The sequence below is a fragment of the Fundulus heteroclitus genome, chromosome 3 (assembly GCF_011125445.2).
Source record: "Fundulus heteroclitus isolate FHET01 chromosome 3, MU-UCD_Fhet_4.1, whole genome shotgun sequence".
Taxonomy (NCBI): Eukaryota; Metazoa; Chordata; class Actinopteri; order Cyprinodontiformes; family Fundulidae; genus Fundulus; species Fundulus heteroclitus.
In genome coordinates this window covers 11409109-11433383 of record NC_046363.1, presented here as the reverse complement: position 1 = coordinate 11433383, position 24275 = coordinate 11409109, and the positions used below count along the sequence as shown (strand labels likewise).

The 24275-nt window shown below is 44.1% G+C and overlaps 1 protein-coding gene across 2 annotated transcripts in view; it reads right to left on the bottom strand.

Moving 5' to 3' along the window:
• Window positions 1–477: 477 nt before the first annotated feature.
• Window positions 478–24275, bottom strand: part of LOC105933420 (teashirt homolog 1) — a 48991-nt gene continuing 25193 nt past the window's right edge. For both annotated transcript variants that reach the window (XM_021321723.2, XM_012872953.3), the window contains exon 3: window positions 478–5378. In XM_021321723.2, coding sequence (XP_021177398.1) covers window positions 1840–5378 — 3539 coding nt within the window. In that variant the 3' untranslated portion in view covers window positions 478–1839. The remainder of the gene's footprint in view (window positions 5379–24275) is intronic.

The window sequence follows — 24275 nt, the reverse complement described above, 5'->3', positions numbered from 1 at the left end:
AAGTACACATCTTTCATTTCTAACACTGATTCATTCAGAAGGGCCCTCTGAAAGCCAGTCACAAGCCTAGCATGGGTTTCTCACAGTACAATAGGGCCCCTTACAGGCTTATCATCCCCGTCATCTTTATCATCATAATCATTGGCGGTATGATGCAGCTCCGTCATCAGTTAGAAGTATGACACTGGCAATTTTTTTCCTTTTTTTTTTTTTTTGCCAAAACATTCTGGCTAAAAGTTAAAAGTGGGCCCGTTGCAGCAAACAAAAATGCGCTGCTACAGGGGCCATTTTAAATGGCACCTCAGCAACGCTCGTGTTTAGAATAACCATGAAAAGAAATCCTGTTACACTGGGTTAGGATTTGATATGGATGTGAATGGTTTATTTGCCCGAGAGCAAATTTCTACAAAGCCCAGATTTATACACGATGAGTTTGCTGCACCAGCATGACAAAAGAACACACAACCACAAATATTCGACTGTTAACAACTGCTTTGGGGTTTATTTTACAATTGAGAAAGAAAAGGAAACAAACTAACTGGTGCTAAAAAGTTTGTTTTGTTTCTTTTTTTCCATTTTTTTGTACAATATTGTCAATAAAACATTGAAATGTATAGTCATTGTGCATCGCTTATTTATTTTCCACACCATTTCATGCATCAAATTGGATGCAAGTATAATTAAAATCATTTCTGTAAACCGAGCCAAAGTAGCTTAATTTGTAATTTTCTTTAAAAAATGACATTTTGTAGCTCTACAGCATATATTTATATACACCATCTGTTTTTATGTTCTTTTTTAATCATTTTTCTATATAAAATGACAATATAAAAGTTAGAGAATGCACACACCTTAAGATACAAAGAATGTTGAGCCTCTTTAAATGGTATAAGATATGTCTTATGGAGCACTGACGTTTCACTGGTGGTCATTTACATGTAACGGACTGTTCTCTTTACAGCTGAAGAAAGCGACACAATTTTAGAAAGAGAAACTTGTAACAAACCATACAACTGGAAAATCTGCTATAAAGTGATACTTCACAGCAAGGAAACTTTCTTTTTTTTTTTAAGAGCAAACTTGCATACTGATGGCCGTTCACTTGTAACCGAGAAGCAGCATTTTTAGTTTCCCAAATGATCTTCTTTTTTATACACCAACAGATTCATGAGCAGGCTATTCATTATTTTAAAAAGTGAAAACAAAAATGAAAATATATAATCACAAGGAGAAGAAATGGAAAGGTGGGAATGATAATCCTTGGATCTTTCCAAATCAGACTTTAAGAAATGCAAGACACTTGAAAGCATGTTCTCTTCACAAATTCAACTGTCTAAGGTGCTACTGTACTTCAGTCTTTCAGAGTACCTTCTTTTCGTTCTTTTGGTGTACACATTTAATGTTAACTTTCTTGATATCAAGTATTACACAGTCCTGGCTTCCACCAATGTATGCCACTTTCACCATCGAAGCAGTAGTTGTAATTTTGCTATAAAAAAAAAAAAAAAGATTCAAATTTCGTGTTTAACCTTGATTCACTAAAATACATGCACAGGTCAGACAAATAGCATATAAATATTTTACAAAATAAGTGTAAAAAAGCTTGGCAAAACAAAACAAAAGAAACAACATTGAAAGAAATGGTCCAGTCAGGCAGTCGTCACAACTAAAAATAGTAAGACTGATTTTTTTTTTTTATTATTCTTTTTTTTTTTTTATTCTGGCGGCTCAGTTCGGCCCAGTGCAGTAACTGTGAACAATGTCATTTTAGTGCAATGAAATTCTAATCAGTTCCACAGCTGTCAGTCTTTTCCCTCAGCAGCTCATGGATTGGCTTGATTAAACTTTCTCCATTTTGTCAAGCTTCTCCAGTTTCTCCAGAGCAGTGACAAACACCAGGTGGTCCTCCGGAGACTTGCCGTGGGTCTTGCTGAGGTGCAGTTTGACTGCGTGTTTGCTGACGAATGTCCGATTGCAAAGTCTGCACTGGTAGACAGAGCCCGTGTCGTCCTCTGGTGTGGTCAAGGCTGACAGTGGGCTGCCGAATGTCATTTTGTCTGTGATCACCTTTGAGGCAGCCTGCTGCTCCCGTAGGTGCTCCGCTGACAGTTTGGACAGGTCCTTCAGGCTGAAGCCCAGGTGAGACTCCAGGTGGCTGATGTAGGAGGAGGGAGTCCTGAACTGAGAGGCACAATCGCCACAGAGGAACACGGGCTGGCACGAGTCCATGTTCTTGAGAAACTTGGTTCCCCCAGTCCGTCTCAGCTGATATTTTACGTTTGCCAGCCAGTGAGATATGGTGGTCATTGAGAGCCCTGTGAATTTACAGATGTGGACCCTTTCCTGGGGGCCCAGGTCAGTCATTGCGTAACGGCCCTCTGGGGTCTCCCTCAGGCTAGAGGCAAACTGTGCTTGCAGGATGAGAAGATGTTGAGGGTTCCAATTGGACTGCCTCCCTTTCCTCTTCTGCACGGGCGAGAGGTCCTCCAGGGCATCCTCGAATGCACTACCATCGGCATCAGACTTCTCCGAGATGGAGGAAGGAGTTGACGATTTGGGTGTCAGTCTTCCTGTAAGGTTCTTCACCATATCCGAGATGTCCATCAGGGCGTTCTCTCTCAGAGGAGAGGAGACAGAGTCAGGGAGGGAGATAAGAGGTTTGTTGCCATTGACACTGTTGTTGTTGGTCAACAGCCCACCGCTGCTGTTGGTACTGTTACTGCTATTCGTGGTGGACTTATTTTTACTCAGATCTATGGGCTGGTCGTTGCTTTCATACAGCTGAAAGTGGTTGATGGGCTCGGCTGGCTTGCCCTGAGGAGTTGGGGTAAAAGCTGGTTTATCCATCATGCTGTTGCTGATTTTGTAAAGCATAGACAGCGGATCTGCTGCTGGACTCACAGGTTTGGAAGCCTTTCCCAGATGCGTGTTCATGATTGACTGGAGTGCACTGAGGGGGTTGATGAAAGGACTTTCAGGTGAGTGATCAGTGATGATCCCAAGACTGTTACCGTTTGTTACCGGGGATTGGGATGCCTCTGAGCCATTTTTTGAAGGGTTGCTGTGCCCATCCAAGAGACTCTCTTTGGGTTCCTTCTTACAGATAAGCTCTGAGTCTACGCTACCCGGGCTGATGCTTCTCATTCCGGATGGTTTACCAACAGAAAGGTCATTTGGAGATGGTAATTGCTCTCTCTGCTCTCTCAGAGCAGGAGAAGGCGATTTCACCAATGACGGTGGCCTACATCGCTCCAGGCTGACCAGCTTCTCCTCCTTTTCTTTCTTCACCGTGGCAGTCTTTCCTGTCACTTTCTCAACAAGTTCCTCCATGGCAGTGACATTGCTCCTGAGGGGAGTTGGAGAGGAAGGGCTCCGAGGGGAGTGAATGACAGAGTTGGGGTCATTCACAAGACCTCGCAGCCCACTGTTAAACATTGGCTGCATCTGAACACTCTGGACGGTTGGGGGAAGAACAGTAGCTGAACTTTTCATTGCACCTTGCAGCTGGTAGGCAGCATGAATGCTCGGATAGCCACCCCACGTGGGTGTGCCTGTCTGGGCCTTACTGATGGCACTGGATACAGTGTTTTCAAGAGATTTAAGAATATCTAGACCCTCTTTGGGTGTTTCCTCTAGGTCTTCTTCTCTAAGGTATTTATAGGAAGTAGTGTCAGTCTCTGATTTCTCACTTGAGTCATCTTTCTCCTCCTTGATTTTTTTCTCAATAGGCTCACATCCTTCAACTTTTTCATCCTCCAGTCCCTCCCTCTTATCCTCAGAGCTAGAGGAGAGGGCAGGGGATACTGGTTGGGATTTAATAGTAGTGGGAACAGGGAGTCTGGTGGTGGTTGGGGGCAGTGGGATCGACTGAATCTTTTCTTCCACCACTGGATCAAAGACCAGCTGTTTGCCCTTCTTAGACGCAGAGTTTGTAACCTTCAAAAAGTGACCTGTAACCATCATGTGGGCAGTGAGCTGTTGTAGTGTGTCATGCGAGCTCCCACACTCCATGCATTTGAGGATCTGCGCTTTGCGAGCCTCAAACTGCCATGTGTAGCTGGCACCATTCTGGTAGCCATAGCGGTTGTTCGGCGTCACGTAGGGGTTAGCTGCAGATTTCGAATCTTTTCCCACATCCCCATGAGACAAAGCACCTCCACCACCACTACTAGCATGAATGGAGTCTGGGGAGCACGGAGAGACTATAACATCTTGAATAGCACGTTTCTTAGCTGAAGTTGGCACCAGCTTAGTAGCAAGGGCTGGCACTGGTTCTTTGAGAGGCACTTTCTGGTAATGCTTAGTCTTGATCATGTGTACGCTGAGATCTTGTAGGGACTCAAATGAGTGGCCGCAGTACATGCACTTCAGCACTTTCTGCGCATCCTCTTTGCCTTCCATTTCCATCAAGGAACGCTTGCGTGGTTTGGACCAGCGCTTACCCTGGTCCTCGTCTTTATCCTTGTTGTCGTCTCGATAGTGGCCCGTCTCGTTCATGTGGACCGTCAGGCCCACCAGTGTGTCATATGCGGCACTGCAGTCTTTGCAGCGGAACTTGCTTGCACCAGTAAAAACAGAGCCATACAGCTTGTTGTTCTGCCGGTAGAGCTGCACTGTGCTGAAGAGGCTAGGCTCGGGTAAAAGGTGGTATGGGGTCTGCTGAAGAGTTTTGGCAAGGGCTGCCTGGTGCCAGTCGTAAGCTACACCACTTCCATTGCTGGCCCCACCAGCACTGCTTCCACTGCTGCTGGTTGCACTGTGGCTGCTCACGGAGCTAGTTGTTGTGCCATTGGTGTTGGCACTCACGCTACTGGTGTGGTTGGCAGTGTTGGTGGAGCTTCTGCCATTGTGGTGACTGTTAGCCATGTTCACCACACTGCCCTTGTTTTTGGTTGTAGTTGGTGAGACCGAGACAGCAGAGACAGGTTCTGGAGTCATGAGGGCAGTGCTGACACTGCCAGCTGCAGCAGGCTTAGATTTCATTATGTCCATTGTGATGCTAGACCAAGAGGCATCTGAGATGAGATTTGCATAGACGGCTTTCATCTGTGCCAGGCTATCCTGGAAAGACAGGCCGTTATTGGGACGGAAGGGCGGAGCAGAGCCTTCCCTCTCCTGACCGTCCCTAGAAGAGGTGCTCTTGATATCTGCAAGTCGGTCGCTGGCATCACTGAGTGGAGACCCATATCCAGCATCCGGGTTAGTACCATTGCTGAGTGGAGAGTCTCTGTAGCTGGGCGGCTGGCCTCCATCCACATCTTCATCTTCGTCATTGCACAGGAACTCTGTGTCCTGTCCATCTAAAGAGAGGCCGTCATCCTGCAGGTGCTCTTCCTCATCATGAGTGGCTGCCTTAAGCTCATCCTCAGGCATGTATGCTAAAATGCAGAAAAGAGAGGGGAAAAAAGAGGTCAGCTTGGTGAAATTAAAAATTAACGCCACACTAACAGAGCCACTGACTAAATAACAAGGAGTGAATACACAATGATGGAAAATGTAAGCTTTTATTTTCCTCCAGTGTGTGTGTGTGGAGTCTGTGTGTAGGTCTGTCTATGTGACTGTATGCATGCATACATGAGCTTGTGTGTGTTTTACGCACATGTGGCTCTGAGAGGCAGTGGTGAAAAAAGCCTCCAAGGGAAAAATAAATCGCTGAGCTTCTGACAGTTGTCCTTTTCCTTCTCGGCTATCTATTCTTCCACACGTGTCTCATGTTCCCCAGGAAATCACTGTTTGGCCTTGTTAGCCCAGCTGCATGCTTAACTCCTATTTTTCCTTTCTTTCTATCTTCTCCAATCTTTACTGCATTTTACTCATCAACATCCATAAATTTCATCTTCTCAGACATTTATGTTTACTAATTTGTAGTTGAAATAACTACAATTATATCTTTTTTGTAAATACTACTTTTGGTTAAAAAAAAGAAAAACATTTTTCACGGCTGTACCAAGAAACCAGCTGGTGAATAGAATCGGAAAATGTTCTGCTCACTCAGCCCTAACCAGTGGCCAGTTTGGCCAGTCAGCAAAAAACAAACAAACAAAGACAACACAAATGCTATGTGCAGTTAAAGGTGAACGTAATTATGTCCCATAAAGATGTCTACACTATTCATTCAGACTAGCGCTTTTAAACAGGGGGTGAGACATTAGCAGATAACAGGAAGGCTAAATTACTTTTAGCCTTTACAATACATCCTTTACAATGCACCAAAACTTGGTTGGTTTTAATATTTTGAGATTTCAACTACTGCCCCTCCTGTAATATGCAGGACTTGAAAATGTTGGCAGACCTTAAGGTAAGTCTCTACATTCGTGAGGGAATGCATCTAATCATGCTAGCTGCCAATTATGATTCTACAAGTAATAGTTAAAGTCTGTTTTGCAATTTCTTTGACACACATGATGTGTGACGTTTCCTCTGATCCTAACAAATAAACAATTACGTCTTTCTGCAGCAAGGCAAAAAAAAAGGTATTTTGGATGCCTTTCTTCTACCTGTATTATAAATCTTCAAGAGAAACTGGAATTGGCTAAAATCATTATCTGCAGGTCAAAGTAAAAAAAAATAAAAATAAAATGTAAATGTAAATTGGCCACAAAAATATCAGCTACTGCATCTGCATATTTTTATTTGGGAAATTAAATGAAAGGGTTAAACATGTACTGAGAAATCGGCTAGTGACCGTAGTCTGACAATTTCCCTTTGACCCGGTCTGACCACTAACTGGTTGGTCACCCAAACTTATTTTGCACAATGACTGCAGAATACCTGTGTGCTAACTGGCCATGCTAACAATAGCCCTCTTCTGGGTGGAAGTTGGAAAATAGACACAAACTTCTTACTTTTAGAATCAGTAAAGAGTCTTAAAACGAAGGCAGACGAAGCACTAAATGAGTAAGAATTTATGAGAGAAAAAAATAGAGGAGACGGGCTGACATTTCCCTCAGAAGATAACAAGAAGGCTAAACGTAAAACAGGAAAATTTCTCTGTTTTATCCTTTTAAGCCTTTAGCCTGTCTCGGAGTTAAACGTGTCTCAAATGTCAGAGTTAAGGTAAAGATGAATACTTTTCTGGAGAATACACTCTGAGCAAGAGTTAACAATGCTAATCAGGGTAACTGCAGGTGTTAAAGATAGTTTGAAATGTGAATTCCACGATCATTTGTCGGCAGGGCAAAGCTGCACAAAACTGGACATTGGAAATCAGCCACGCAACTCTGACTGGGTCATTCCCAAAAAAGGTATGTGCATCTGCATGCTGACGGTAGATTGGGAAGAATCTGTATGCTACAGAGTGAGAAAAGTGAGAGAGAGAGGAACGGATAAGTGAATGAAAAGATGTGGGGAAGAAAGGAAAAGTGAGCAGGAGGTGGTGGTAGAGAGAAGGGCTGTAAGAGGAAAAAAAATGGGGAGAGGAGTAAGTGAGTGAAGCAGGGAGACAGGAAAGACAGCCCCCTAGCTCCTTCCTTTATCTCCTTCCTGCATGGTGAGATGTGCGTCCTAGATGCCAGTATCAGTCTCTCCTGATGAAACAGATGTGCTGTCAACTTCAAACGGCATGCTAACCTGTCACATCATAATCTAAGTGGACATAATACCTGATATATATACACTGGCACCATTTACTGCTGCCTGAGAGGAGATGGGTGGAGGAGGGGTGGGGGAAGGTGAGCAGCTGCAAAATCAAGTGTGACTGCATGATGATGATGATGCGCCAGTGCGTGCGCGCAAGCGCGTGCCTTTGTGAGTGCGAGTTCGTCCGCACGCTTACCTTCCGGTGCATATCTATGTATGCACTTTTTTTTTTTTTTTTTTTTTTTTTTACAGCTCATACATTTGCTTGTACAGCGCGAACCCGGAGCCACAAGCCACAACGCTGCCTCTGAGTCTGAGTCCGCCCGGTACCCAACTAAAACATCCCTCCCCAAATGAGCAACGTACTCCCCCCTAATGCGTGACAAGATTTCTGAGGAATGAGAGCACTACAGGAGAACCTGGCTGCGCTTCAATCCAACTGACAGACTGAGACAGTTTCTAAAACTCCTGAAAATCCCTAACACAGCAGATTAGCATTATGTGCCGTTCTCCCTACAACACATCTGCAGAGTCCCCTCTGTTACAGCAACCTCTCCTCTTCCTAACACGTTGCCAGTAGAGCAGGCTATCAATACGCATCAGCCACTTAAAACCAAAAAAAAAAAAAAAAAAACACAAACCATCCTAGAGAACGGCTATCCGCTCTTCACAGGCACAGCGGCACAGTGCAAACATACAGCAGGAATTACCTACGTGAGCAACTCATGTCTGCAGGAGCCAACAAAAAATGAAAAAAAAGAGAGCTAAACCCCAATATTTGGCAGTGTTTAACACAAACAGGCTCACGCACAGAGCACAGAGAACAGGTTGAGAGGCGGCGAATCAGAAATATCCCTGGGTGAGTGACAAAAAAGCAGAATGCAGCAGGGAGGGGCTTCCAGCAATGAGCGGGTCGCCAGGGAACCCTTTGACGATCCCTGTCAATCAATTCCTGTCCTGCCATGTTGTCATGGAAACAACAAAGAGGGGCGATATCAAAAGCACACAGACAAAAGACTGGCAGAAGCCGACATCTGTAAGAATCACAGGCAAGCAAAGTGAGCGGCTTTGCACGCCATCAACGTGCAATATTAGCGATGAAATGTGGTTAGCGAGGGTCTGATCGCTTCATCTGCATCTGTTTGGACAGGATGCTAAAACGCGAGGCGTGATGAAGAGGGAATATCAAAAGCCCCACATCAGCTCCATCACTGCATCCTGAAGATGGATGCTTCTGACTGGCGAGCAGATTAAGCTTCCCCCTCCCTCTCTGGTTCAGGGTGCACATACGCCGAGCAAATACCGGCGGCGCAGAGGACGGGCTAGGGAAGGGGCAGGGGGCTGGGCGCCGCCGTCCCTGGCGGTTTGGCTCGCAGAGCGGGTGATGCCTGTGAGCAGGGCCATCTGCACGGGCGCCAAAGCGCCTGTCACTTTTGCTCGGGGACGCGCCGCCATTAAGGAGACAGGCGGCAGCGTGGCCAGAACGGGATGGTAGACTCGCTGTCAGAAGCTGCAGCGATCAAGGCCGCCACCAGCCGAGCCAGATCACAACCATCACACACACACACACAGAGAAAAAAAAATTACATTACCACCCCTCTGTCTGATCTCCTATTAATGCTGTACTGATAAAAAGGAACACGGGACTATCTGGTCGTAGTCCTGTAACTGACATTCTTGCACGTCTCCTCACAAGGCCTTGGTGTTTTTCACGTGACAAGAGGTTTACATGCGAAACGACGGTCTGACACCCCGGATAGGCCAACCTCCTGACGGAACATGGTGGTGGCAGAATCATGCTGTGGGGGAACTTTTTCTTCAGCATGAACAGCAAACCTGGTCAGAGTGCATGGGGAGATGGATGCAGGTAAATGCAAGGCAATCCTGGAGGACAACCTATGAGAGGCAGCACAATACCTCCGACTGTGGTGGACGTTCATCTAACCCTAAACATACAACCAGAGCTGCAATGGTTTACAGCAAAGCATATCCATGTGTGGTCCATGGCTTAGTCATGGACCAGATATCAGAACTACTGAGAATCTGTGGAAAAACCGGAATATTGATATTCATAGAGGGTCCCCATCCAATCAGGCTGAGCTCTTTTGCAAAAAAGAAGATGTAAGGATTTCATTCCTTACATTTACAAAGCAGGTAGAGACAGCCCGTCAAATGTGCAGCTGTCATTATAGGTAGTTTTAGAAAGTACTAAATCAGGGGAACTGAATACAAATGCAAAACGTGCTTTTAAAATCTTTATTGGTAAAAAAAAAAAACAAATTGCAAACCTACATCGTCTTCCTTCCACTTCACACTTCTGCTCTACTTCATGTTGGTCTATCGTATAAAACCTCAATAAAATACATCCAGGTTTACAATAAAGGTAAAGATCTATGTGTACTTTCCTTTATTACCTAAAAATAACTCAAATATGTTTCTGGTTCCCATCTGACTTCATTATTGTTCTTATATTGTTTCTGAAGGACTACTCAAATAATTTTAAGAGCTTTTGATACTGGCTTGTGCCAAACATAATAAACACTACTGCATGGTACAAGCTTATGTAACTTTGACATTAGCATACCACCATACAATGAAGAACACAGTTTAGTGTCTTGCAAAAGATTTTAAATCCCTTAAACTTCTTCACATTTTGTCCCATTGCAATCTCAAAGTTCAATGTATTTTTGGAGTTTTTACGCGAGGTCGTTCACATAATAAAAATAAAGATCTGCCTCTATCTGAACTGTTTGCGGCTCCAAACTGACCTGCATATGCAAAAGAACAATAACCCGCTGAGGTCCAGGAGAGATGGAAGAAATAAGTGTTATGGTTCTAAGTGTCTAGCGGGTGCTGAGGGCGGAATGAGCGAGTTAAAAAAAAAGAGAGAGAGAGAGAGTGAAACAGTTTTCTGACATTTTATGGATATTTGGCTGCCAGTTTAACACAGAGGTCTTTTTGGATGCAGGGATGGTGGAGCAGGCCATGTCGACAACTTCACAGACACACAACTCACTCAGAACTTTTTAATGTCGAGAGCAACTTTTAATTGTATATGTCAGCGCCTCTCCTGCAGCCTCCTAAAGCAGGACACGCGTTGCAGTCCACTGTATCACAATGCAACATGGACAGATTACCACACCGTGGGTTACCTCTGCAAAGCCCTCTGTGTGTGCACGGCCGTGTGCTGCGCCCCTCATCCAAACGGTTTCTATACGAGCGTCCCATTTGGCTTGAATAGAGATTTGGCTCCATATCTTCACGAAGTCTAAAATCTCACTGTCCCTCCGTTGTGCAGTACTGTTGCGGCTGACGTCCATCTTGCTGAACGCTACACACACCAACAGAAACCCGGTTTGGGCCACATTTGTCTGCAGCGGGAACGCGGCCCAACAGCTTTTCTTCCTGACCTCTCCTGTATACACTCATGCTACCATCAGCTAAATCCCATCCCTGCTGAAGAAAAGTATCCCGCACCATAATGCTGCCACCTCCTTGTTCCACCATGGGGGATGATGTCAGTTCTCTGCCAGACATAGAGAAAAGGGTCTGTTTGTCCTCATCGGCCGTTCATTCAGCATCAATACTTTGTAGAAATGATGTCTTTCTGACAGGAACACCCCCCGCAGTAGTAAACACCCTGAATCCCACCTTAGATCAACATTGAATGGCACACTAGAACACAGCCAAGCGCGGGTCACCCCGCTAACATTCCTCCACTTAGGCAACGTAACTCTTAGCAACTCTTGATTTTTTTTCTAAACACCCCGAATGAAATACAACCAGCAGACATGTCAGCATTTTGGCAACAAGCGGGGCAAGAAACATATCACCCCCTTTAAAAAACTTTGCTATCCTCCCGCCTTCCTTTTTCTTCTCTCTTTTTTTTTCTTTTTTTTTTTTGCCTTCTTCCTTTTCTTTGCTGAGAGTCTGCTGGTTGTTAAATCAATATAACTCTCTGTCAGGCCCGAGGAGCTTCACCATTTGGCCGCTGTCAAAGCCAAACAAACCAGATAAGAAAGGCAGAAAGGCGATGAGACGGCAGAGGGAGGGAGGGAGAGGCAAAGAGAGAGAGAGCCGGGGATGAAACGATCCAGCTTCCCCTCACCGCCGGCCCCCGTTTCTCCAACACCCCTCCTTCTATTTATTTACACACATTTCTTTATTTATTTGATGTAGGTTTGGAAAGAGGGGGCAATCACCGCAGTCATTTGCGGCACTAATGTCCAATCAGGCGCCCCTTCACTCATGTGATTTAGGCAGTGCAGGAGTGTGTCCGTGTCAGGGAATAGCGGGAGGGTGTAGGTGGCGGGTACGGGTTGGGGGCGAGGCCGTTTAGGCCGGCCCCTAATAGGAAACTGGCAGTCTTATTCCTTCCCCAGATTCTGTTTGTCACCCGGCTCTCCATTACGTGCCTCTCAGCCCTGATGGCTTTGGACAGGAGCTGATCAAAAAGCCATCGCTTGACCTACACGCCGTGGCAGAACGCGGCTCGCGCCCGGCGCAGGCACAGCGCGAGATGAGACGGCGGTGGGAGGGGGGGGGGGCGGTGTGGGGTGCATGTCAGCGCAGGGTACAGAGCGGAGGGGGCGGGGTGGCTGATAGCACTCGGGCTGGGACAAGAGGGCTGTAAATAAAATGACATTATTATTTCCTCTGTCCCGTCATGTAGAAAAGCCAATTATGGTAATGCTGCTGCCGGCGTGTCAGAGGGAATGCTGGGATGTGCTTCCCGTGAAGCGGCTAACATGAGAGCAATGCCCTGATCAGGAACGCGGGCCTCATCCTGACAAGAGACAGAGCAGAGAGGAAGGAGGAGAGAGAGAGAGAGAGAGAGAGAGAGAGAGAGAGAGAGAGAGAGACAGAGAGAGAGAGAGAGAAGCGATATGAATCAAACTGCAAAAAGCCGTGTGTGGGCCTTGTTTTCCAAACGGATAAATATTGAGCTATCCGCCGCAGAGAGCTGTTTAGTCTGAGGATCCAGAGTCGAGAGCAGGAGTTTATTGTGCATTCACATCGTCCCTGTCATAATTCAGATGGGATCGCTTGTTTTCAGAAAAAAAAAAAAAAAAAAAAAAAAAAGAGTTTCCAGAAATCAACAAGTAACAAAAACATTTCTGTAGAATGGCTTCATCTGGACCTTTCTTGCTGTTGGATGATGATAGGAAAAAAAAAAAATAAAAGTTCACCAATCTTACTCAGCTCCCTTAAATCCTGATGAGATGAATAATGCAAAGAGAACGGTGAGAGAGCCGGATATTGAGAGGGAACGTGATCGTTTCCTTTTTGCAAGCTAACTCGTCCTCAAACCTCGTCTGGAGGCTTCTGCTGGAATTCTGTCTTAAAAAAAAATGCCTCCTGTGCTTGATAAGAGAGCTCTCCTTAAAATAATTCCTCTCTTACCTTCCTGCTCTTCTCTCCCCTCCATTACCCCACCCCACGCGCTTCAGCCTCGCTCACACGCCCACATGGGCCCCTCCCAAGCGGAATAATGGGAGCATATGGCCTAGGCAGCACCTACGGGGCCTTAAATAACTGCTGCAGTATCCCAGCCCGCTGTACCAATTTATCCCCCCCCCCCCTCGCCCCTCCCCACCTCCGCGCCCCGTCCCCAAACACTCGTAGCCCGAGTTTGAGCCGGGCAGACAGCGGCGGATGGGACACGTTGCTCTTCAGACACATAGCTACTATTATGGACTGACGAGAAGAGTGGTGTGAAAGTGAATAAGTGCTGTGCAAACAGGATTAGTGTGGAAATGCTGTTTTATTGGCAGATATTCCGCCAGCTAACCGCCAGCTTTCCTGGTAATCGTTTGTGCTGGTGGCTCTATGCAAACGCTTCAAGTCATGTCGAGTTACACTGGGCCTCTGACATTATGTAAAGTCATACGACGGATGCTTTGGGCAGCAAGCCGCTTGTGATGTTTCGCCCCGCGAGCGGTGAGGTATGGAGGCAGCAACGCCGGCCGGCGAGCCTCTGAAACTTTCCTCCACCAGCACTGGCCAGCGGTGCAAAGAAATTCAAGGTAGAAGTTGGCACTGGTTCGATTTTCACAAATACCACTAAAATGTTTCAGGTGGTTTATAAGTAAAACTCTTTTCTTCAAATATTTTTTAATAATACTTGTTAAATGATCATACACCATGATTCTCAGTCATTACACAAACTTCAAATGTACTTTACAGGTATATTATGGGACAGGTCAACAAGAAGTAGCGCATACTTGTGAAGTGGAAGGGGAAGATACATTCAATCTGAAAAGTGTGGCCTGCATTTGTATTCAAACCTCTTCCCGCAGCTTCAGCTTTCTGCATTTTAAAAAATTATCGCAAAAGTGCTCCTTGTTATCAGATAATGCATTAAACAGCACTTCGTAAGATGTTTAAAGTTTCACCACAACTTTCCTTCAGACCTATCTTTTATGATCTTCATGCTGCTGTTTGTTTACTAATGTTCACCAAAAAAACAAAAAAAAACTCTGAGACCTTCACAAAACAGCTGGATTTGACAATACTTGATTTCACTTAAATCCTTTTCCTTCCGGTTCATAATTGTGTAATACTTTGTGTTGGTCTAACACACAGAATCTCAGCAAAACACATTGAAGTTTGTGATCATGATGTCACGTGATTGGCTACAGCATAAATTGAATGTTGTTGTTTTTTTCAACATCATGCCAGACATCTGTTAGGGTAACCCGAACGAGGCCGGTCTGGGTCATGCACGCGTGCAAATATGTCAATATGTCCAAAGACTTTCTTCTTTGTGACCTTTAGAAAATGATGCAGGGATGAATGGCAGAGTATAGACGGAAGCATTTGTCTACATTATGGCGTCTGAACAGGTGCGTGAGATGCGGCAAGTAGAAGGCCAGGACTGAATGCATGTGCTTCTATGTGTGTGTGTGTGTGTGTGTGTGTGTGTGTTTTACAAAGAAAGAGTCTGTGTAAAAGGTGCTGCTGCTTTATTTATAGAGTGAGCGCTATTTATACCCAACTCAAAGATCAGTTCAGAGAAGCTACTTGCGGGCCACAGCAAAGATCACTCTCTATTACAGAGCATGCACAACCACCCACCCACACACACACACATCCTTGTTTTAAATGCAAAGTGAGGACCTTGCCTTGATTTCCATTGACTTTCATTCATTTTCAACCCTTTCTATGGCCTAACCTAAACCTAATTGTCACCTTAGTCCTAAACCCAACCCCTAGCACAGAAAAAAAAAGTGAAGAACAAAGAAAAGGTCTTCACTTTACATCAACGTCCTCACTTTACTAGTAAAATGTGCAAAAAAAAAATCACACTCAGCTGCACGCACACACACAAATGTTTTAACGTACACTTTTTTCTTAAGCATTAACGCAACATGCAGCTTCTGCATTTGACGCACGCACACAGAGAGAAGGCTACGAGAAACACGCGGCATATACAGCATAAGCATGTGTTAATAGGCGGAGGGCTTTCTGACTGAGAGTGCTTCATGGAGTACAGCAGGCTTTAACATGTTCAGGAATCAATAGAGTGAACCAGTGCCAATCGATTGCAATTCATCCGTCTCTCTTTATTTATTTATTTTTCATATTTCATTCTCGCACGCTGCACAATGAGCTGCAGCTGTCCTGCAGGGCAATACATAAATAAACGGACACTCATTTGCATACATAAGGGTGCATGAGCACGGCGACGCGCACACACACACACACACACACAACTAAAGAAGGGCCCGTACAACTGCACCCTCTGCACAAAAAAAAAAAAAAAAAAAAAATAGCGTTCAATAAACCCGTATGGAATTTATTTATTTTTATTGAGCATATCACCTTATCTTAGTCCTCTCTGCATAACAAGGCCCGTATAATTAAACCATAAATTTCAGCGTGCTCCTTTAATTACCACAGACAATGTCAGGAGGCAGCAGAGTAAACAAATGGCTTTGAAGTGAGCAAGGGAGCGAAAAAAACAAAAAAAAAAACGCTTCAACACAGCAACGGAGAAGCTGTTCATTTTTGGTGGAGATGTTGTTGCACTTGAAAAGGATGAAATGTTCAAAAGGGTGTGCATGTGTGTGTGTGTGTGTGTGTGTGTGTGGGGGGGGGGGGGGGTACATAGTCTATAGTTTTTCTCCTTTGGGTTTATCTAAGAATGCTTTTGAGGGATGCAGTTTTACCTCGGAGTGAAGGGAGGAATAATCAGCGTATCGGTGCAGACGTGACAATGTGAAAATATTTATATGTGGATGGGACTTGAGTGCACTTCTAATAAATATGTGTGAGAGAGCACCAACCCCCCCCCCCCCCCACCCCCCCGCCCACCGAACCTGCAGAACCCGTGTTTGTGTTTGCATGTAATTTACATCGACTCTTGTCCCACTTGAACGCAACTGCAGATGCCTTGTGAAGTGTTTGTCTTATTTAATATATGGGAGCCCGTGTGTGTGTGTGTGTGTGTGTGTGTGTGTGTGTGTGTGTGTGTGTACACATTGTTTGCGCGTGTGTACGTTTTAGGTCAAAGTCAACACACGGGCCTGCTTCTCAGCAGCTTAGCTAATTACACAAGAGCCCCGAAGGCCACTTAGAACAGGTTAGCTAATTAACAAACAGGCTGATTGCAGATTAATTGAGAGGTGTTCTTAATCTTCACCCCTAAATGCAATGACAAATGCTAACTGGCGCTAATTAGGCTGGTATGGGGAGCAGAGAGTGGAGGTTGTATTTACAGTTGCCGTGGCTCGTATTGGACGCGTTGGGTTCCCTCCCTCAGATCTGCCGACAGGTTGAGCAAATAAAATCTCCATAAAAGAGACGGAGCAGCGAGTCAAGATGCATATGCAGGACAACAGCTTGCCGATGTCATTCAATTAAGTTTGTTATACTTACCCCAACCCCTAATATTTGTCACAGATCCCGGTGGAGTAACTACCCGTCAGGCTCGTTAGAGATGATTCTATGTTCGCGATAACAAAGTGAGATGGGAATTTAGCGATATTTTTTGGAAAAAGTACCATTTCCACTTTGTTTATTTTCAACAGACCAAAAACCTTGTCGTAAAACAAATATGTAATGAGTGCAGAACAATTCAGTCCGGGTTTCCTTCGTCCAGATATTACCTTTTAATGTTTTTATAATATTTGGGCTGCTTCTAATGCCAAAGCAATGAAAATGCTCACCTTTGTGATTTTTTACAAACAAAAGGTTTCAGAAATCTCAAACATAGTTTTATAGAATCTATATTCAGAACAGAATCATCCACGTCAGGTTTGATCAGTAAGTATTTTACATTTTAAATACGTCTTTTACAGTTGTTAGCGGCTAGCTTACGGATCCTTCCCTAACCTCTCTGCCACTGTTTCAGTTTACTGCTGAATACCCAAAAATGCCAGAAAACAACATTTAAAATTGCGGAGGAACCTTCAAAGTGTTGGCTCCCAGCCAGATGAGCAGCCTTTAGTAGATGAGTCTGTCAAAACAACACGGCAGGTCAAGAACTACTTTTCTTCCTTTTAAAATAAGAGTTTATGACATAAATGCAACAGAACAATAGCTTTTACCTCCTTCATCAGAGGATATTACAGGATGACCGTTACTAGACAGACTGGACTAAACTTCATGGGATATACTGGCCTGTAAAGTGAGATTTTGCTACAGCCCTAGTAAGTACTGATTTTTTCTATTGGTTGCCATCTGAGCTGAAAATTATCCCAGCTTCCTTTCAGACCTTGAAACCTTCATCCTGGTTACGTGTGACAATCTCCTACTCTTCTTCTAAACTTCCCCAGTGAAAGCAGCCTGTTAAGGACATGTTCACAGCTGACCTTTAAGTGCATGTTTGCATGTGTGTGTGTGTGTGTGGGTGGGTGTGTGCGTGTGTGTGTGGGTGTGGGTGGGTGGGTGTGTGTTTGCGGGCACTGACGTCTGCACCATTATGAATGGTTTTTGTAGAACATGAAACCTGAGACGGTGTCAACACGACGGGTTACGGCGAATTACAATGGCAAAATGAAGAGGAATGGGCCCCTCGGCAGGGATCTGAACCAACACCCATCTGTGGATGATCAGCTGCCAGTAGGAAATACGGCTCGCTTTCTCACGAACACACACACACACACACACATACACACACACACACACAAAGAGAGAAACCGAATCTTGCAATTTTCACTGCCGTGAAAACTACTCCCCCAAGGATCGACTTCTTCCAACTTCCATCTGCCTGGATAGATTTATCATCCAGCTCCCCTGTCTGTCACCACACCTGTGCCTTTTAAGCCTCCCACCTATATACCCACCCCAAAAAGCACAAACACTCCGACTCCACCTGGCCCCTTTCAACCTCTGACCCCGCCCTCACCAGAGTCTGCCTCCTTCTGATAATCCTTCCCTCCATTGACTAACCGTTCTGCGTTGCTTCGACCACCTGTGCTTTTAAATCCCGGCATCAAGGCAAACCAACACAGCGCCGGTAAACACACTCCACGTAACAGCGTGCACACATCTCTGCTCAGGTCCCAGCAAAGACACACAGACACAGGTATGTACAAACACACACACACGCACCGTCCCCTACGAGACAACAGCTAGCAGCAGCTGCTTCCATCTCCTAGCAACAGCAAGCCTGATAGATGACCCTACGATGGATAATTACCGTAAATCACCACAGCTCACATACTAAAGGCAAGAGAGGGCTGAGAGAGTTTTTTTTTTTTTTTTTTTTTACAAAAAAAAAAAAAAGGTGAGAGAGAGAAAGAGAGAGATCAAAACTGGAGGACTGGGACTTGTCATGTGTGCACTAATGCACTTTGATGAGCTCAAATTCAGCTGTCCTTTAAAGCTCACAGCTAAGTGTCGACTGCACAAATGCACATATAACCGCATGCTTACACGTGCGTAATTTGTTTCGCACTGAAACTGCGGCCAATGGATGAGAAACAGATGTGTTTCCCTGCAAATGATTGAAATCTACGACTAAAACCAGGACGGTATATCGTAGAACACATCTTTTCACCACAATGTAGAACCATATGTAGCACTCCTCACAGGTATTGGTATCCCTGGAAAAAAAAAAAAAACGTTGAAATAAAAACTAAAATAAAATGATTTGTTGCGGCCACATGAACTCAAACACCCCAAAAAAAAATAAAAAATCAACCTTTAATTTCAGTACATGTATACAGTGAGGGGAAAAAATCCAATATGAAGAATTATAGTCTACCCCAATACATCCTGTACATAAATGTATCTAAAAATTCAGTCGATCATCAAACTAGTCATCTGTCACTAATCTGTGGGATTTATAAATATGACACGACAGTGTCATAATGGGAAAGATAAGAGGGCACACCTTTCATAAGATAGATGCTTGTCGGTCTTCTTAAGTCAGGAGATGGCCGCAAGAAAACAGTCACAGACCTAAAATAGTCCATAACCATTTCCAGATAATAAGAATGTTTAAAACAACTGGAATTGTGAAATTAGGCCACTGTAATGAAGACTAATTTATTCTGAGACGATATATACATATCTACAAGGTGATTGTGAATGGTGCTGCAATAACCAGTTCAGTATTAGGCTGATATAAATGGACATATCTGAATGGTAGGTGGAATGGAAGTGGAGAATTAAACCTAAAACTTGGTCTGTCAAAAAGTTTACAATAAGCTCATAAACATTTAAAAAAAAGTTCATGAATAATGGCCATAATGATCTGGAGGGAATAGAATCACTGTTATCGTAATAAATAGTGAAAATATGAATGTTTTATTGTTTATGAGCAAATGTGAATGTTTGGTGGAAGTTATAAACACTGAAATGGTCCTTTATTCTAGCAGTAAGAGACAAGATTGTATTATCACAGTCTTTATTAATCTTTTGCATTTTACCTGTCACTCTGTCATGGTTTCATTTATCTACCCAGTGATGATAATGCTGCAACAAATCAGAACAAGTTCGGGTGAAAATGTTTTTAGTTTTTACCAGCTGGGTAGCCAGTCCAGAAACACTTAAAAATCCTTCATATCTTACATTTTACTCTGTCAGTGTTACTTTTTTTCTATAGTTGCGGCTAGGAATCAGATGCCAATTATGACAAAGTTAGTCACTAACAGCAAGCGAGCCCCTATTTTTTACAGTTTGCACTTGTTATTTGTATTTTACCTGACCCTGTTATTGAATTTCTCTACAATGGACCCAAAATGTTGCCACAAATCATCATAATTTTGGGTGAAAACATTGATGTTTTGTCCTTGACCAAATACTGCTTTAGCCTAAAGTAACTAAAAAACTACGAAGCGTTAGCAGCTAACAGCTAGCCACGGTATTAGAGCAGTACTTACAAACTCATTCGTGTCTAATCTGTCACCGTTACCTTTTTCTAAAAATACCTAAAATGCTTCACATCACAATGAGCTTGGGTGAAAATGTGAAGGTTTTATTGTTTATGGGGACGTTTTATGAGTTGCGGTTTTTTTTTTTTAAGTATCAAAAAACAGCAGACAACTGAAACAACACATCTAAGAAATTTCATGTTTCTATGGATTAAAATGTTTAATGATCCTATTTTGAATATCTGTGAACAAGAAAAGATGTGTTCCTTTCCCATTTAAAAATACACGTTGGCCACTGGGCCATGTGAAGACAACGTTCCATACATTCTATAAGCAACGTAGCAACACATTAATCTCCCCTCCAGAAGGTACAAACAATCACGTCCCTAAGAAAGCGTACCCCAAAAACCCTCATCTATGCAGATGCAGCTGCTCTAATAACTCCATCTTCATTTTCAGCTCTCCCAGACACACAATCTGTCCCAGTCCTTGCCTTCATTCTTTCAAACGCCCCCCCCCCCCTCGTCCCTCCCTGTGCGAGTCCTGGCTGCTGCAGACATTTGATCTGGCTGCCTTGTGATAGATTGACAGGTAATGAGGAGGTTGAAGGGGCGTTGGAGACAGGAGCAGGTGTTCAGCACAGTGTTTTTGGCCAGCGCTAAGCTGCCATGTCCTTCACTGCTGTACCGCACCACTCCGCTTCCTCTCCCTCTCTTGCTCATTCTTTCCCTTGTTCTACTTCTTCTTCTTCTTCTTCTTCTTCTTCTTCTCCATCCCATCTTTCCGCCCTCCCTTTCTCTTCCTGAGAGAAGAGGACTATGCCATCCATCATGCTGTGACACGGTCAGACATAGACTGTCTTTATATGGGGAAAAAGCATCGGCCGTGGAAATAAATAGAGAAACATCCAGTTCCATGCTGGCAGCAGCAAACTGGGCCCGGGATGGATCAGTCAAACCGCGTGGAGGGCAGGAAGAGACCGATTTGGAATATCCTGCATAAGTAAGACAAATATGGACTTCTCAGATGTTTAAGTGACAGCCAGCATCACTTTACTGAAATGTTTACTTTTCTTGTTCTAGGGTCCGCTTCATGCACAGTATTACTTCAAAAGTCCCTTAAAAAGGGGAAAACAATAACATCATCAGATTCAGGCAGTCAGGAAACTCTTCCTAACCGTGCACACCTACCAGCTGTCTAAATGACATAATATTAGAAGTGGGCCGACTTACAGCCTTAACAGTGTCTGGTGCATCTTTGCACTCTTATGTGAGTCACTCTGTATTTTGACCCAGTCAGTCCTGCTGACACAGCAAAGCACAGCTTTGTGCCGTAGATGAGAACAAACTAAGGAGGGAGTTGAAGACGAGAGTGGACTGTGATGAGTGGGTGGAAGGGGCAGAACTCTCGGGGGGGGGGGGGGGGGGGGGGGGAGCTGAAGCTAGAACAAGAAGGAGCCACAAGGAAGATCGATATTTTGAAAGTTACTTCAAGGTGTTTTCTAGGAATTTAAGGTGGTTTGGTTGATTTCTCTAGATTAATCTGAAATAATTACTGGAGGAAAACAACAAAAATATACAGGGATAGAGTAAGTGTTTATAATCTAGAAGTTCAAATTCAGAAACATTTTGCTCGTGGGTAGAATAACCTAATTCCTAGTACATAGCAGATTTCACCTACGATGACCTCCTTTGTCTTTAGTTGGGCTGGAGCTTGTGTTTTGAAATCCAAAGTACGGTTCCTTATTGAATGAAACTTTATCTTTGTTTGATTTCCTTGAGTGAGGCAAATTCCCCCTGAAGGTCTACGTTAGGCATGGGTCGTATACTAAGGTTTTAAAAACGTTATGCCTTCGAAAGCAAGAACATTTGTTTCTCCCAAGGCTTGAAGTCCTTTTCATAAAACGCTGGTGCGGGCGTGAAAGTAATTTCTTCTCACTAAATGGAGAATAAAGGAGCACCACGCAGCTCCTTTTCCACCACGTGCTGCACACTTACAGCCAGCTGGCTGAAAAGAAAGCTATAGTTCTCTTTCTTTCCTCATAGGTAAGACACATTTATATATTTATATAGTGTCCAGTCGTAAAAAGCTCAACATCACAATTTTCGCTGTTTTGAGTGTGCAGATGGCAAGCCATAAGAGGCATATCTGTCCATCATCCGACTCCAGGCCATAGCCGAGCAGACAGTCTAACTAGTTAATAAAGATGCACTGATCAGGTGCAGGAGATTGATTTGGGATCTTCAGTTTTGGAAAGCTACGATCAGCTGATACGGATTTTAGCCGACAATGATTTCTCTTTTAGAGCTATAATATAACAACAGTTTTGACAATATTTTTTCCCCCACATTTTCTTGCCATGAGAAGTCCTTAATTTTATATCTGAAGCGGAGCAGTCATATATTTGGAGCGGAGCAGTCACTGTAAAACAAAGTTTTTATTATTTAAAAACAAAAAAGCTAAATTGAGACTCGACATTTTAAACTGACCGAAGCCTCTACTGTTGGTGAAGTGTGTGAACAGCACTACTAGCTGTAAACAGCAGTCTCTGAGCGTGTCCCCTAGAAATGGACACCCTTACCTGAATTCTAAGATTTCCAAAACCACTGTGAACATGTCTGAATTCAGATATAAGGGATTAAACACAGAACTGTGCTGTACTCCACCCAGCCTTCATGTTAGCTCCTTAAAGCCCGGTCTCTCCCAGCGTGAATGAAATGCAGAAATGCTTTCTCTCCCATGTTCTCCCGCTGGCTTTGGTTTCAAACACCTCTCTGATATTGAAAACTGTTATCTTTGCATCTGTTTTCAGGAACGGCATTCACAACAAAGAGCGTTCTTGTTCTGCCCAGCCTGGTAGCTCTTATGTGTGGTGCATTCAGTGATTACCTTTTATCTATATCTAAATGTTTGATGCATGTCTGTTTTTTTTTAAAGTGTCTTTATCATGTCATAGTTGCCATAACATCGTAATATAACCCAATGCGAAGAATACCATGTGAATCTCATTTTAGCCCAAACGTAGTTTAAGGTGGACACTTTGTTATCGTCATGGGTTGAGGGGACAGAGTCACCGAGGGGAGAAACGGGGCTTCAGACTATAAATCCAGCCATCCAGTTTACTACCTGGCATTACAGACGCTGCTCCCCTCCTAAATCAGCGCACCCACAGGAGACAGCCGGGCTAAAACAGGAAGCATTTGCATGGACCCCGAAACATTCCCGAGAGTTGAACAAACAACGCTATGCTTCAAACAATCACCCAAAAGTTATTCAAACCAACCCCCCCTCCATCCCCATCTAGCTTTACCTGGACGGTCTTACAGACAGCTGAATTATTTAACTTAACGCTGTTAAAGTGTAGAAATAAAGAGGACGCCGCCAAGCTTAAATTTAGCCTTTCCCAATTGTCACCCAACTCAAAGAGAAGCTGTTTCCTAACATCAAAAAGAAAAAAAAAAAAAAAAAAAAAAAAAAAAAAGGAAAAGTCATTGACGTGCAATCACATTCAAATGCGTTCGCCTGTCAGTTTATAACTCTCCTGCTCGCGCACACACCCAAAGACAAACTCACCGCATGCACAGACCAAACGCCGACCAACACACACACACACACACACACACACAAGAAATCGACACCAACACGTACACACTTTTTAAGCCCTCGGCTGGCATCAGCTGTCACATAACCTGTCTGGGAGAACTAAGCGGAGACAGACGTTGTCAACTTAGAGTGCCTCAAATGCCCACATCCAGCCAGGCAGAGGAGAAATCAAGCTTGTCTCCCAGTATAATTTGCGCTAATCCTTCGCGGAAGATAGTGAAGTCTATGGCATATCTGCCTAATAGCATCAGTCACTGGCAGGTTCTAATCTCATATTTAGACCTATTTCCACCACGGACTGACGACAAAAGCACCAGCACAAAGTGTGATTACCTTCTTTCTTTTTTCTTTTTCTTTCTTTTTTTTAACATTTCTGCATGACTTGACTCCTGATAATAGTGTCGGGGATGGGGAGGGGGGGGGAAACTTTAAAAAGCCCAAACTTTTAGGTTCTTCTCTTAGTTCTGCAAGAAGAAAGTCATTTCAGGCGACAACGGTAGGGCAGGTGGGCACGACCAGCATCAAGAAATGTAAGGAGTGGATGTAAAGAGTGTGAAATCCTTTCAGTTATGAGCTTGCACCCTCGCGCACACACACACACACACACACACACACACAACCCTTTAACACACTCGCATGCAGACACTCCTTTTCAAAGCGTTTACAACCAGTGGTGTTTGTCCTGCTCTGCTGGCTGCTTCACCACGTGCATTTGAATGCCGACTGGAGTGCATCCCTCTCTTTCAGACAGCGCCATAAAAGACGACACAC